A 14,661-nucleotide genomic window follows, 5' to 3' on the forward strand; every position below is an offset into this window, starting at 1 on the left:
TAGAAACATTGACCTTCAATGGTGGGTTTCTTCATCATCTCATTCACATCAAACTTGAGCCTTTCAGACCCAAGTTGAAGCTCTATTATCCCACCTCTCACATCAATGATGGCTCCTGCAGTTGCTAAGAATGGCCTGCCCAAGATGAGAGGATCTACTGGCTCTTCATCCATCTCCAGCACAACAAAATCTGTTGGAACCTCAAAACCACCTATCTTGACAGGTAGATCTTCCAACATACCAACAGGCAATCTAACTGATCTATCTGCAAGGATAAGAGAAATCTTTGAAGGTTTGAAAACTCTAAAGCCCAGCTTCTGTGCTATGGAGAATGGCATCAAGCTGACTGATGCTCCTAAATCACAAAGACATCCAGAGAATAGAAGAGGTCCAATGGCACAAGGAGTGTGAAGCTCCCTGGATCAGTTAACTTCCTTGGAATGGACTTCTTCTGAATGATAGCACTGCATTCATGACTTAGTACTACCATGCCTTGAAGCTCTTTTGTCTTGTTCAGAATTGCATCCTTCAAGAACTTCCCCATCTTTGGCATCATTAGGAATGCATCAATGAGAGGCATTGTGAGTGGTGTCTCTTTGAGTGCCTTCTCAAATACAGCTCTTGCCTTGTCCACTAGTTGCTTCTTAAATCTCCCTGGAAATGGGAGCTTGGGTTGGTATGGAGGTGGTGGCACATACTTCTTCTCTGGTTCTGGTTCCTTTGCTACCTCTTTACCCTTTTTTGACCTTGGTTTCTCAGCAACTTGCTCATCCTTTAAGGCTGCCTCCCCCTCAGGTTGATCATTGTCCTCAATGATCACTTTGTTGTTCTCAATACCAGGTAACTCCTTGCCACTCCTCAGTGTAATGGCCTTGGCATATTCCTTGGGGTTGGGTTCTGGTTTTCCAGGTAGGTGACCTTGGTTCCTTGAGCTTGATGCCTGGTTTTGCTTCAGTTCCTTGATTTCCTGCTGCATAGTCTGTTGACCCTGAAGTAGTTGTTGCAGAATACCAACCATATCTGTACCCATCTGTGGCTGCTGTTGAACCATTGGTGGCTGAAACTGTTGTTGAACCGGCGCCTGCTGTTGGAACTGTGGTGGACCAAACCCTGGTGGTGCCTTTGGCTGCTGTGAAGTGTAACCAGTGCCCTGAAATGGTTGCTGTTGCTGACCAAAACTCTGATTCTGACCAAATTGATTCTTGGGTTGGAATGACCCTTGAAAGTTGTGCTTGGGAACAAAGTTCTTTGGAGCTTGAGAATTGGGATAGACCTGGTCTTGTGGGTTAGCTACATTGGTGTTCCTGTAAGAGAGGTTTGGATTGGCATTACCATACTGATATCTTTGGAACCTCTGATTCCCAATGTAGTTGAGCTCCTCTTGGGTAAGACCTTCTTCACTTATGTTCTCAAAAATTTGAGAAGGTTCCTCATACTCTCCAACAAAATGCATTGGCTTCTGAGTGGTGAATTTCAGCTTGTCCAATTCACTCCTCAACTCCTTAACTTCTCTGGTGAGCCTCTGTTCTGAGCTTGAACCTTCAGACCTATTTGATCTGTCATAGTCTTCACCATAAGTATCATTGCTCAATGCTAAGTTCTCCACTAGCTCTAAAGCAGCATGAATCTCTTTACCCAGAAAGTTCCCATTGGAAGCAGTATCCAGCTGGTTTCTAATCTTGGGAAGAGCTCCCCTATACAGTGTGCTGAGAAGAGAAGCCTCACTAAACCCATGGTGTGGGCATTGGTTTGTGTAGCTCCTGAATCTCTCATATGCTTCACCAAAACTTTCATTGCTTTGCTGAGTGAAGCTAGAGATTTGGTTCCTTAGTTTTGCAGTTCTTGAGGTAGAGAAGAACTTAGATAAGAAGGCTTGCTTGCATTGCTCCCAGGTTTGAATGGAGCCTCTTGGAAGATTCTTCTCCCATTGATGAGCTTTATCACCAAGACTGAATGGGAATAGTCTTAGCTTAAAGCTGTCTTCTGAAACTCCATTTATCTTGGTCAGATCACACACCTTATCAAACTGGTCCAAGTGTTCCAAGGGATCTTCCATTGCTAACCCATGGAACTTTGAGTTCTGGACCATATTCAGCAATGATGCTTTCACTTCAAAGTTGTTGTTTTGCACAGGTGGTGCCTGAATACCAGCTCCATACTGATGAGCGTTGGCCCTGTCATTCTCTCCAACATAGACTTGGGGTTGCTCATATCTTCTTTGCTGTGGTTGGAAAGGGTGGGGTTGGTGGTGCACCTGGTGTCCTTGCTGAACATTGGCCTGATGCCTTTGTTGATGAGCTTGAGCTTGTCCTCGGTGGACATAAGCTTGTTGGTGGTGCACCTGTTCCTGCTGAACATTACCCTGGTGAAGCCCTTGACCAACTCCAATACCAGCTCCCTGACCTTGAGCCTGTTGCTCCTGAACTGGTTGTTCCATATCTACCACGTGATCTCCTTGTTCTGCCATCTCAGTCTGATCAATGTGTCTACCACGTCTGTCTCTTCTCCTCCTTGGTACCAAAAGGTTGATGTTGTCGTTTAGAGGAAAAGGAGGACCACAGCTTCTTGATCTAGACCTGGTGTTCATACACCTGAAATCACAAACAGAACTTGAAAGGAATCAGTAAAAACAAGAAAGTAAGCACTTGATCTCAAGAACAGATCAGAGCTTAATGCTAATCAAACCACAACTTGGCAACGGCGCCAATTGATAGACAAGACATTTTATGGTCTCAGGGCTATCAATCCCCTTGTCAATGTAGCACAAAGAGGTTTATCAATCCAAATGTGGTGTTAGACACTAAGCTATATGTTCAAGTTCTTAATTCAAGCAAACAAGAATAGGTTTTGATTAATCTAGAGACAACTATAAACATAAACAGGTTTAAAGACAAATGACAATGACAAATGATGTGAATATGGTATGATGGAGGCATGAGATTCTAGACATGATAGTTGGTTAGGGTGCCTTGGTGTTAAACTAGAAATGCTAATGACAATGATGAGACATGATTCAAATGATTAAGAACTCTAATCTAGGTTAATCCTCTCATGAAGGTATTAACCCCTATACTAATCCACTTTCAAACCAAATTCCCATTTGTGAAACATGAATCAATATGCATTAACAAACAGCTCTTAATGATCATTCAAGCATTTAACAAATCATTCCCATGATGAAAAATTACTTAAACCTCTAACACAACTCTTTCAGGAATTTCATCAAACACTTTTGGTGCATGAAATTCCCAGAATCTAGATCTCAAGTGATTATCAAGGATCTAGCATAGAGAACAGCTGTTTAGAGAGATGAATCAATGAATCTAGCCCTAAGCACTCCTAATCTAACACTTTAGCACCCTAACCTACACATCTAGAACCTCATTAAGGTGACTACTCACTAATCATACTAATCTCTCTTAAACCTTTGCAAGTTGAGTAGATTAGCATGATTAATGATGAGAAATGGAGATGGAGATGATAGATTCAAAAGAAAACAGCTTTAAACACCCAGATCTCTTTAAACTCTCTTGATTAAACACTCAAATAAAGATATTTCTCTTCTTAATGGAGTCTTTTCACCAAAGAGGCAAGAGACAAAGGGAATAAAACATAGTTCTTCCCCCAAAAAAAAAAAACCCTAAAAAGTATTTATACTTCCTTAAAAACGAACCGGGTCAGCCCGGAACAAACCGGGTCCTGACCCGGCTTTAATGGATAAAGTGGGAGTTACTGCGGGTCGGTCCAGTATGTCCCAGGTCGCACACCTAAGTCGCAGTAGATGAAGACTTGTCTTGTGAAACCTGAATCGCCCTGTCTTAGCCGCACGCCTAAGTAGGAGTGTTTTGCGAGTGTTGCTGCGGCTTGGACTCCTTCCTCTCCGACTCGCAGGGCTAAGGCGGTTTCTGGGGAATGTACAAACTGTGCGGGTTGGTCTCTATTGCACCCAGGTCGCAGGCTCAAGTCGGAGTGATTTGCGAGTGATCGTGCGGCATAGTTCCAGGCGCGGCTAACTCGCATGCCTAAGTCGCACGATTGTGGACTTAGCATTTCTCTTGCTCTTGAGCTTCAGACCTCTTCCAGTGATAGTTTACCCGCACATATCAACTCGCAGCATCAGCATTCAGGCGTTCATCTTCAGGCCTGCGGGTTAACCAAGTCGCAAGACCATCTCGCAGCATCCAGAGCAGCTTAGACCACTTCGCATTCCGGAGAGTGTAACTCCTATGAGACTTGTCCGAATTGAATGATTTCGGTTGCTGAAGACAGAGGACTCATTTATCTCCAACTTTGGTGAAGGAAACTTCGGTGCTTGGGAAGTGTAAGGCTTCCTGGAGGGCACATCTTTGCAGTGCATGTACGCGACCAGAGAGAGGCGTCTAGACATGTGTCCATTCCGGAGAGTGTATCTTTCTGCTCATAGATCCGAATTGAATGCTCTTGGACGTTCTGGAAAGAAGACTCAAATGTCTCTGGTTCTCATGAAGGACCCGGAAACTAAATCGGCCTGGAAGTGCACCGTCCTTCGCATCCTTTAGGACTGATCTGTTCGGTCCGGAATACCTGCGAGACTGGGGTTCCTTCCGACAAGCTTATCTCTCTGCTCACGCGTCCGAATTCCACGATTCCACTTGCTAAGAGACCGTGATGCAATGCTCTCCAACTTCTATGAAGCACCCGCCGTCTGAATCGGACCGGAAGGCTCCCCGGACAGGCGATTTCTGAGACGCGTTCATACCCGGAGATTTTGGCCGATACACTTCATTCGCGGTACATGAAAATGGCCGGTAAAGCTTCCCGCGGTACATGGAAATGGCCGGTAAAACCTTCCTGGCCAGCGAGAATGGCCGATAATCTCCCAGGACCCAATTTTTCCACTTTTTCAAGCTTTGCTCACCATTCCACCTCCTTGATTCATCTTTTCAGCTCCACATTCACCTGATAGACACTCAAAACATGCAATAGACTGATTGGGACCTAATGCATCTCCTAAGTTCTAAAACAAACCCTAAGGACCTAAAATGCATGAAATAAAACATGATTTGGAATGATTTATGCAACCTAAATGATGCAAATTATGAACATATCATATAACACCACCAGCCATCGTGGAAAACCGGTGTTGAGTGGTTTGTAGTTTTGCCAAGATGTGAGAGTAATAATTCTTGTTCGGAGCTTTGAGCCTCCTCCCATAGAGCTGCTTCAGTTTCCGCTATTTTCAAAGTCACTTGTGGATCCATATCTATTTTTGAATACATTTTCTCATTCAGTGCCCACCAAATGTACCACACAATCCAGGGAAATTGTGTAGAATTCATCTCTTTTGGAATTCTCCAAAATAGATGATCAAAGTTTGAATAAACCGATGGCTTGGGAATTTTTTCAGGGGGTGTTGATATATGTGATAATGCCCAGGTTTGTAGGACAGGGGGACATTCAAAAAGAACATGATTGATCGTTCCTTTCTCCGCTCCACACCGTGCACATTGTGTATCACACTGTATTCCTCGAGTGACTAACCTAGTCGATACTGAGAGACAGCCAGATATTGCTTGCCATATAAAATGTCTTAACTTTGGGGGCATTTCAATTTCCAAGTATAGGCATGTAATGCCCTGATGTCTGACCCATATACCTCCTTTGAATCTCCCTCTTTCGCAGAGTGTTCAATTTGGTACCCTGATTTTACCGTATATTTTCCGGTCTTTGTGGAATGCCAGACCAGAGAGACCGGCCTGTATGATCTACTAATGGGCATGCCTTTAATAGTGTCCACATCTTTTGGGTCAATAATTGCCGTTATTAATCCTAGGTTCCAAGTGTTTGTCACAGGGTCAATCAAATGATTAACCATAAAATCTGGATAATAATTAAAACCCTTACAAATGGCTGATCTCGGGCGAGAAGAAGATATCTAAGGACCATTCCATACTGAGATAGAGCACCCTGATCCAAATTTTTTTATTAGCCTTTTATTAACCAGAGATCTAGCCGAGATTATGCGTCACTATCCATAAGATGGTGAATAAGAATGTACCAGGTCTAAAGAATTAGTACTCCTGAAGTATCGTCCCTTAAACACACGTGCGAATAGAGACTCAGGTCTATCAATTAGTCGCCATAGTTGTTTTGCCAATAAAGCTGTGTCGAAGTCTTCCACATTACGAAATCCAATTCCCCCTTCCGTCTTATGTCTACACGTTTTTGTCCATGCCAACCAATGCATTCCACGTTGCTGACCATTCGTACTCCACCAATATCGCGCCGCTGCACTAGTTAGTTTTGCCGATGTTGATTTAGGTAACCGGAAATATGACATAACAAAAATAGGCATTGCGGATGCCACCGATTTTAGAAGAACTTCTTTTCCCCCTTTTGATAATAATCTAGAGGTCTAGCTATTGATCTGATCATGTTATCTTTCTGCTACAAAATTGAAGATTTTTGTTTTGGCTCCACCCATGCTTTCCGGGATGCCGAGATAAGCTTCCGTGCCTCCATCTTTTGTAATTCCTAAAATATGCTTCATTTCCTGTTTTATTTCCTCTGAGAATTTGTGGCCAAATTGTACCGAGGATTTATCATTTCCTGTTTTAGTTTCATGCAGATCCTAGAAACAAATTAAGATATTCTACCTGAGACTAGTCGGAAGATACTTAGATATCGATTAGGGTAAACAGGGGAAGTCTACGTCGACTCCTATGAGTTTAGAAACCTATTTTGAATCAAGCATCCTCTTGATTGTCCTAAGAACCTCAAACTTATTTCATTTTTAGTCCTTTATCGATTAGTTTAGAATTAGGTCTAGTTTTATTTTGTCTTTTCTTTTTCCGTAAAAACCAAAACCAACAAAGATCCCCTTGAATTTATTATTTCGTTTACTAATCCCAATTTGAAGTTTTTGCAGAGTAGACATTCTTCCTGTGGAGCGACATCCTAAGTACTACACCGCACGACTATGCATTTGTAGGATACTAGGATTTTATAAATTTAAAACTTATTTGCGACCCGCTAACCCTAGCACGCATCAGCGGCTAACTTACTATTTTAATTAATAACTAGATTCTATCCCGTGCAAAGAGCGGAAATTTATCTTTTTAATTTAGTTTGCAATATAATTTGTATTTTTAATAAATATAATACTTTTTTAATAAATGACATATATTTTTGTGTTTAGATAAATTTATATTTTAAATATATTTTTCTAATAAAATTTGACAATTATTATAAAAATAAAATTTTAATCTGAAAAGAACCATAATTTTAAAAACATAATTCTAACCAATCCGTTTATATTACTATATAATATAAAGTTATTAATTTTAAAAATTTTAAATTTTAGATTAACTATGAAAAAATATATAATAGTATTATTTATCATCTATGTCATTGTGAAAATATTATTTTAATTTAAATATCTAAATATAACATAAACTTATATTATATTTATTTATAAAGATAATAACAACTGATTTTTATAATTTTGATAACTAATCTAAACTACATTTAAGAAAATCTAAAATAATTGAAGCTAAATTTTAAATTTTTAGAATTATTTTTAAATATGAAATTTAGATATATTTTTTTATTAATTTTCGAAAATAAATAAATTAGAAAAATCAAATAAAATATTTGTTTGGCAACAAAAATAGCTATCTAAAAACAGAATAATTTTAAATAATAAAAATCCAGTTTGAACACAAAAAGTATTTTTATTTTAAATAGTATAAAAGTTTCCGATTGATAGTGTGCTTGATATTAGGCTTTTAAGATGTTTTTCTTCCAAGTTTTCAAAGTCAAAAATATTTCAAAGTATGCTTTTCCTTTTTAATTTTCTCTAAAGCTTTTTAAAGTCGCAGCTGCCCTTAAGTTTTTTAAGACACTTTTATTAGGATTTTGCTTTGTTTTAAACCGTATTTTTTATTTTAACAGTAAAATTTTTTTTAAAAAACTTAATGTTAAAGTAAAAGTATAAATTAACAGTCTATACCAAGCAATCGCTAAAAAGGTCCATGTTTTACGAAGAAAACAATTTATAATTGGATCAATTGGTTTCTTTCCTTAAGTCAACGCAGTAGATTCATCGTTTTTACTTGTATTAATTGTATTCAAGTTTTTAAATATGTATTATATATTCTTTTTGTTTCTTGTGCCAAGTTAGGAGGAACTCTCTCGCCCTCCCCCTCGACGCACTTAAATTTACATAACTCTGTGTGTCCACTCATATCACTCACTCTCTCTCCCTCTCTCTTTCTTTTTCTTTATTCTTTCTCTCCACAAGAAACGCCGTCGTTCATTAAAAATGATGGCGGTGGGTAGATCCGCAGGCACCGTACTATTGATCTGCCTCTCATTCTTTGTCGCCGTCACCGGCGAGAGTCCATACCGATTCTTTAACTGGAATGTAACATACGGTGACATCTACCCCCTCGGTGTTCGTCAACAGGTTTTCAATTTCACGTTATGAACTCATTTTATTAAATTTTTTGTTTAGCAAAAACAAAAATTTAGCCAAAAAAGACAAAAAATGAAATGAAACTCTTTTTGAAACCTATTTACATACAGACTACAAATTTCTTCTTAACTATTTTACCAAAATAAGTATTTTTCAACGATTTTTTTTTTAATGTCGTGCAAATCAATAGTTTATGAAATAAGTTACTAATTTTTCATATTTTTGGTAAATCATAAGTTACTATATTTTTTTGTAAACAATATTATTCCTGCCTGGATCGCTTTAACGTCTAGTTGACTAAAAACATGTGACTATTTCTCTGTATATTGTTACCTTTGAAGATTAGATCCGGTGAATTGAAACAGTCGATGATGCTAATTGTTTTTTTATTGGTATGAAAAATATAGGGAATCTTGATTAATGGACAATTTCCGGGTCCCGATATTCACAGTGTGACAAACGACAATCTCATCATTAACGTACACAACAGCTTAGATGAGCCTTTCTTAATCTCATGGTAACGATTCTTTCTTCCTGTTTTGTAATTACTACTTTATCCTCTTCACCTTCTGTAGTTTTATGATGTTGTCTTGTTAAATCTGAAGGTTATATATGGAATTTATGATCGCAAAAAACCCTTTAGAACAATTTTGGTCCACTTTTCTTCTTTTTTGAGTAGCCACTTTCTCTTTTTTATCATCTAAATATTCGAGTTTACTTAAAAAAAAAACCTAAAGTAAATTTAGGGTTTGCTATATTTTGTTAGATAGTTTCTACTATCATCTCCGATTCACTTAGACTGTCTAATGTGATAGTATATTTTAGCGGTTCAGATCTGTGATTTTTAATAGTAAAAAATAAAAATCACGGTAATGTGATTACTAATTGTAAAAATAAATACAGAGAGACATTTGTTAAATTGACATGAAAAATTATAGGCTAGATTTGGGACGCCGGTTTCTCCTTTATAATATAAAGTTTGATAAAATAGAACAAATAATTTTAGAAAGCCGTGCTATTACGAAAGCAAAACATGTGTTGCTTTGGAGACGGTCCATAATGACTTATATGCCATCTGTAACGATTAACGGAAAATATATAGGTGTATTAAAACAGTTTCTTATGAAAGATTGATCAAAGATAACTAGCTGAGTGAGAGATTGGCTTTGCCATTTCTTGCAAACTAGCTGAGAGATTGGCTTTTCCATTTGTTGCACAAAAAAAAAGAAAGATTGGCTTTGCCATTAGTGAGAGACAACTTTTCTTTTGTCGTGTCAATATTTTGATTTTACCTACTAACACAATGATGATACTATCATTAACTACCATGTTACATAACAATTATATTGTAGTCCACATTTCGCCACCTGTGTCCCGTATTCATTGGCTGTGGCTGTATACCACCCGGACCAGCCCTTTCGGCGAAACATGTCGGCGACATCAGAATGTCGTTGAAGTTACGTTGTCTTTTAGCAGGACCCCACCCCACCCATTTCCACTAACTATAGCCATATTCATGACATTTTTAACAACCCAATAAGAAAAGTCACAAAACATTTATATTTTAATGCATATAGTTTTAAGTTTTATATATAGAGTTCTTTTTTTCAGTTTCTTAAGTTTTTTATTTTATTTTTGGTTTTAATGTTATTTAGGATCTTAAGTTTCATCAGTCTTAATTTTTAACGAATCATAGGTTTGGTGATTATTTATAGAGTTTATTAGATAGATAGCCATTTGCAGAATTTAAATTGAAAAATTTTGCAATAGCATTTTCATAAATAAATAGCGTACTATGTCAGATTCGTGCGTATATGTGAGGTGAAATGATTATTAAATAAATCAAAAATAGTTTTAGTCACAAAATTTATCATATTGATCTAGGATTCGAGATACGGTTGTGTATACCAAAATCTGTAATGATCATATTTTTATTGTAAACATAATGTTTTTTGTTTTCTATTCTATTCAAATTTCTTTTTTTTGGTACAATAATGCGCTTTAACCTTTAAATGATTAGAAGCAACAATTTTTTATTTTTTTTAATTTATTTTTTCTTCTAAATTTCATTCATTAATTCAGTTAAACCAACCCATTCTCCTATACCAACGAAAAAGTACCAAGGGAAAGTTTAGCAAGATAGTCAGCCGCCAAATTGACTTCTCTTGGTATAGAAATGAAAGAAACATCGATAAAACAAGAGGATAGGTTAAAGATATCTTGAAAAATCTCATAAATTTCCAATATTGATGATCCGGTTGTAATTGCCTCCACGATTTGTTTGGAATCAGAGGTGATGCAGATCTATTTTTTTATTCATTTAAATAGCAATCAATCATATATATTATGAAACATTTATAATTTGATATTACAAAATTCAAATCATGTCATTACAATTATATATTTTACCAAAAAATATTTGTTATTACAAAATTCAAATCATGACATATGTGAAATAACTTCTATGTTTTTCTATTATATAGATTATTTGATGGTTCAATATTTTACAAATATATGATCAAACAAAAATTAAACTAAATATAACATTTAATATAATACAATTGTAAAAACTAAAATTAGAAAGAAGATAGTATAATTGTTATGGTTTTTTTTTTTACAAACCGTTAGTATAATACTTAATAGAAATATAATGGATTTTCTAACAGTGAGAGGCGTATAATGTAAATATTTTAGTAATTTAAACCAATTTTTATATTTTTTAAGAGGTTTTCAAGTGTTCAAGTGTTGACATCATCGTGGCATGAATGTAAATAATATATCAGTTAAATGTTATTAATATATAAAAGATATTATTATTATTTTTTTATAAAAAAGAACATGATCTTATTAAATAAAGAAGATGTTTCAAAGTCGCTAATTCAATTGATCGTAACACATGTTCAAGTCAGTTGATTAGATTCTAACACATTTATTTAATTTTAATTATATTTTACAAATTTTCTTTAAAAGTTAAATTTAATAATTGATTTCTAGCTAATCTTAAACGTAAAATTCAAAAATTATGTTTAGATTAAAGAAAAAAATAATATATAAAAAAGGAGGAAAAAAACAATCTCTAAAAAAAAGAAGAAAAAAACTATATAGTTATTGAGCAGGAAATTTAAAAATAAATTATAAATTCACAAACAAAAAATCTTTTGCTAATCTTTTTAATTCATAAGTTACAAATAATATTTATTTCGTGTTACTCACGTTAAGTTAATGCATACATTAATATAGTTATGTTTAAAGTATTGTAGTCCAATTATTTTGTGTTTCAATAATTTTATGATTGTTGATAACTTTATTTAGGATAATCTCTTTTTTTTTTCATTTTTATATGGATTATAAATATTAAATTATGAATCCGTATATATGCAGTTACGTATCTAGTATTTTATAGATCTGTATATTATGGAATAAATATAACATACTAATAGTTTAATTCACTATATATTGTATTGCAAAAAAACAAAGTTTTAAATAGCATTTGAAAATCTGACTATAGAGAGAATTTAGTACATACACATTTATATGTATTCGCTGTTCTTTAATAGTTATAGTAATGGATAAAACAGGAATGGAGTACAGAACAGAAGAAATTCTTATGTCGATGGTATGTACGGAACAACCTGTCCAATTCCACCGAGGGCCAACTACACATACATTTTGCAAGTGAAAGACCAAATTGGAAGCTTCTATTACTTCCCATCACTTGCCTTTCACAAGGCGGCTGGTGGATTCGGAGGCATCAGAATCCTTAGCCGTCCCGGAATCCCAGTTCCATTTGCTGATCCAGCAGGAGATTACACTGTCCTCATTGGAGATTGGTACAAATCTAATCACACGGTAATTTTGAAACAAAATACTCACTCTTACACCAACATCTACTATGAACTAGATATAGTGTTATTTTTCAACCTCATGGAAATGTTATATTTAGAATGATCAAGTGTTTATATTTAGGAATATTCTCTCTTAACGCTATTGTCTGTTCCTCAGGATTTGAAGTCTCGTCTTGATAAAGGAAAGAAGTTACCTTCGCCTGATGGTATCCTTATTAATGGCCGAAGCAACGGTGCTACCTTAAATGTTGAGCAAGGTATGTTTGTCTTTGTCTATTTCCTATTTTTTGTTCGTTCAATTAATATCCTTTCTTACGCATATAATATAGGTAAAACATACAGGCTGAGGATATCAAACGTTGGATTACAAAACTCTCTAAACTTCAGGATCCAAAACCATAGGATGAAACTTGTGGAAGTCGAAGGGACGCACACACTTCAAACTATGTTTTCTTCACTTGACGTTCATGTTGGCCAGTCTTATTCTGTTCTCATTACTGCTGACCAATCTCCTCGTGACTATTACCTGGTTGTGTCATCTCGATTCACCGATAAAACCATAACAACCATGGGTGTTCTCCGCTACAGTGGCTCGTCGACCTCAGCTTCTGGTTCAGTCCCCGGTGGTCCCACCATTCAGATCGATTGGTCCTTGAACCAAGCCCGAGCAATCAGGTAGTCTTTCTTGCATAGGTGGCTTAGTGTTTTACGCTCCATATATATATATTTTTTAATGTTCTAATTAATGGTTATGAATTTGGTTTATACTATTTCGTAGAACCAACTTGACAGCTAGTGGACCAAGACCAAACCCTCAAGGCTCATATCATTATGGTCTAATACCGCTCATTAGGACTATTGTATTCGGTAGCTCAGCCGGGCAGATAAATGGGAAGCAAAGATACGGTATCAATAGTGTCTCCTTTGTGCCTGCGGATACGCCTCTAAAACTTGCCGACTTCTTCAAGATTAGTGGAGTCTATAAGATCAATAGCATCTCTGACAAACCCACGGGTGGAGGTTTATACCTTGACACCTCTGTTTTGCAAGTTGACTATCGGACATTTATCGAGATTATATTCGAAAACAAAGAAGATATCGTCCAAAGTTATCATCTCAATGGTTACTCCTTCTGGGTTGTTGGGTATATTTATCTTCACACCCTTCATATGATATTTTCTATGTCTTTATCAGTCTAATTTTGAAAAAGTATGGTGTGTTTAAATCAAATTCAGGATGGATGGTGGACAGTGGAATACAGGAAGTAGAAATGGGTACAATCTACGTGATGCAGTGTCACGTTCCACCGTCCAAGTAAAGCATTATTTTCCCCTCTGCTTCCTCACAGATTGCGCTTTTTCTCTTTCTTGTTCTAATTAATAACATGGTCTATATTTGGCGATTCAGGTGTACCCAAAATCATGGACAGCCATTTACATTGCTTTGGACAACGTGGGAATGTGGAACATAAGATCAGAGTTTTGGGCAAGACAATACTTGGGACAACAGCTCTACTTGCGTGTCTTCACGACATCGACGTCTTTGAGAGATGAGTACCCTATCCCGAAGAACTCACGTCTATGCGGCCGGGCAAAAGGACGACATACTAGGCCTTTGTAAGAAAGACGTACGATTACGTAAAATGGTATTGATACTGGTATAATTTCTATGTTATTCTTGCCAAGAAATGTGAGGTTATAATGAGAGAGGATGTAGTATTAATATAGTTTGAAGTGATCTCAACTCGAGGTCTCAATATTGTTTGTAATTCAAAATTCTTGTTTTTCTTTCCATGCATTTTTTATTGATCGTTTTTATATTACGTTTTCTTGAGTTATGTCATTTTCTTGAGTCCGATCACCACATGCATCTCCCATTTTGATTCATCTATTGTTATTTGGGGTAACATTAATTAAATTATCCATTAGGATAAGTGTTGTTGGATATCGAGTATAGTCTTGAAAATTCTAACCAAAATACAAGCATAACTAGTCTGTTGATCTGTCATGCGAAAATCTATACACTTACACCTAAGTTCTAGTCAAATAACTCTGAACATATAAGTTTCATTGGTTCTCATCAAAAGAATAATAAATAAAGCATTCAAGCCTAGGTATTCAAAAGACTTTTTAGGGGTGATGTTCGATGTGTTTAGGATTACCTTAATTTATGAAAAAATAGGATATTATGCAAAACAACAAGAGATGATAGAGCTGTTGATGTCCACATTTTCCAGTCACTTTCTTTTTGCCATCAAATCTTTGACCTTGCTCTTAGTTTCGACACTTAGCAGTTACTTTGCCTTGGGCTCGTCACTTTTCATTACTTAGTCAATACCTCATTTCGGTAGGATCTCCATAC

The 14,661-nt window shown here is 36.2% G+C and overlaps 1 protein-coding gene and 1 non-coding gene across 3 annotated transcripts; both read left to right on the forward strand.

Annotated features, from left to right (window-relative positions):
• The first annotated feature begins 1,727 nt into the window (after positions 1 to 1,727).
• Positions 1,728 to 1,834, forward strand: LOC112083817. The gene has a single exon (XR_002897944.1). It is a non-coding gene; the product is annotated as a small nucleolar RNA R71 (small nucleolar RNA).
• A 6,328-nt stretch (positions 1,835 to 8,162) lies between these two features.
• LOC18011954 (L-ascorbate oxidase homolog) lies at positions 8,163 to 14,128 on the forward strand. Of its 2 annotated transcripts, XM_006395947.2 has the most exons (8): positions 8,163 to 8,446; positions 8,863 to 8,972; positions 12,034 to 12,304; positions 12,458 to 12,557; positions 12,630 to 12,975; positions 13,079 to 13,444; positions 13,536 to 13,614; positions 13,708 to 14,128. In XM_006395947.2, the coding sequence occupies exons 1-8, from the start codon at positions 8,303 to 8,305 to the stop codon at positions 13,918 to 13,920; spliced, it is 1,629 nt and encodes a 542-aa protein (XP_006396009.2). In that variant the 5' UTR covers positions 8,163 to 8,302; the 3' UTR covers positions 13,921 to 14,128. The 2 variants fall into 2 exon arrangements, with proteins under 2 accessions (XP_006396009.2, XP_024007003.1); XM_024151235.1 differs by having other exon boundaries at positions 12,458 to 12,975.
• The last annotated feature ends 533 nt before the right edge of the window (positions 14,129 to 14,661 follow it).

This window comes from Eutrema salsugineum, unplaced genomic scaffold, assembly GCF_000478725.1.
Source record: "Eutrema salsugineum unplaced genomic scaffold, Eutsalg1_0 scaffold_6, whole genome shotgun sequence".
Taxonomy (NCBI): domain Eukaryota; kingdom Viridiplantae; phylum Streptophyta; class Magnoliopsida; order Brassicales; family Brassicaceae; genus Eutrema; species Eutrema salsugineum.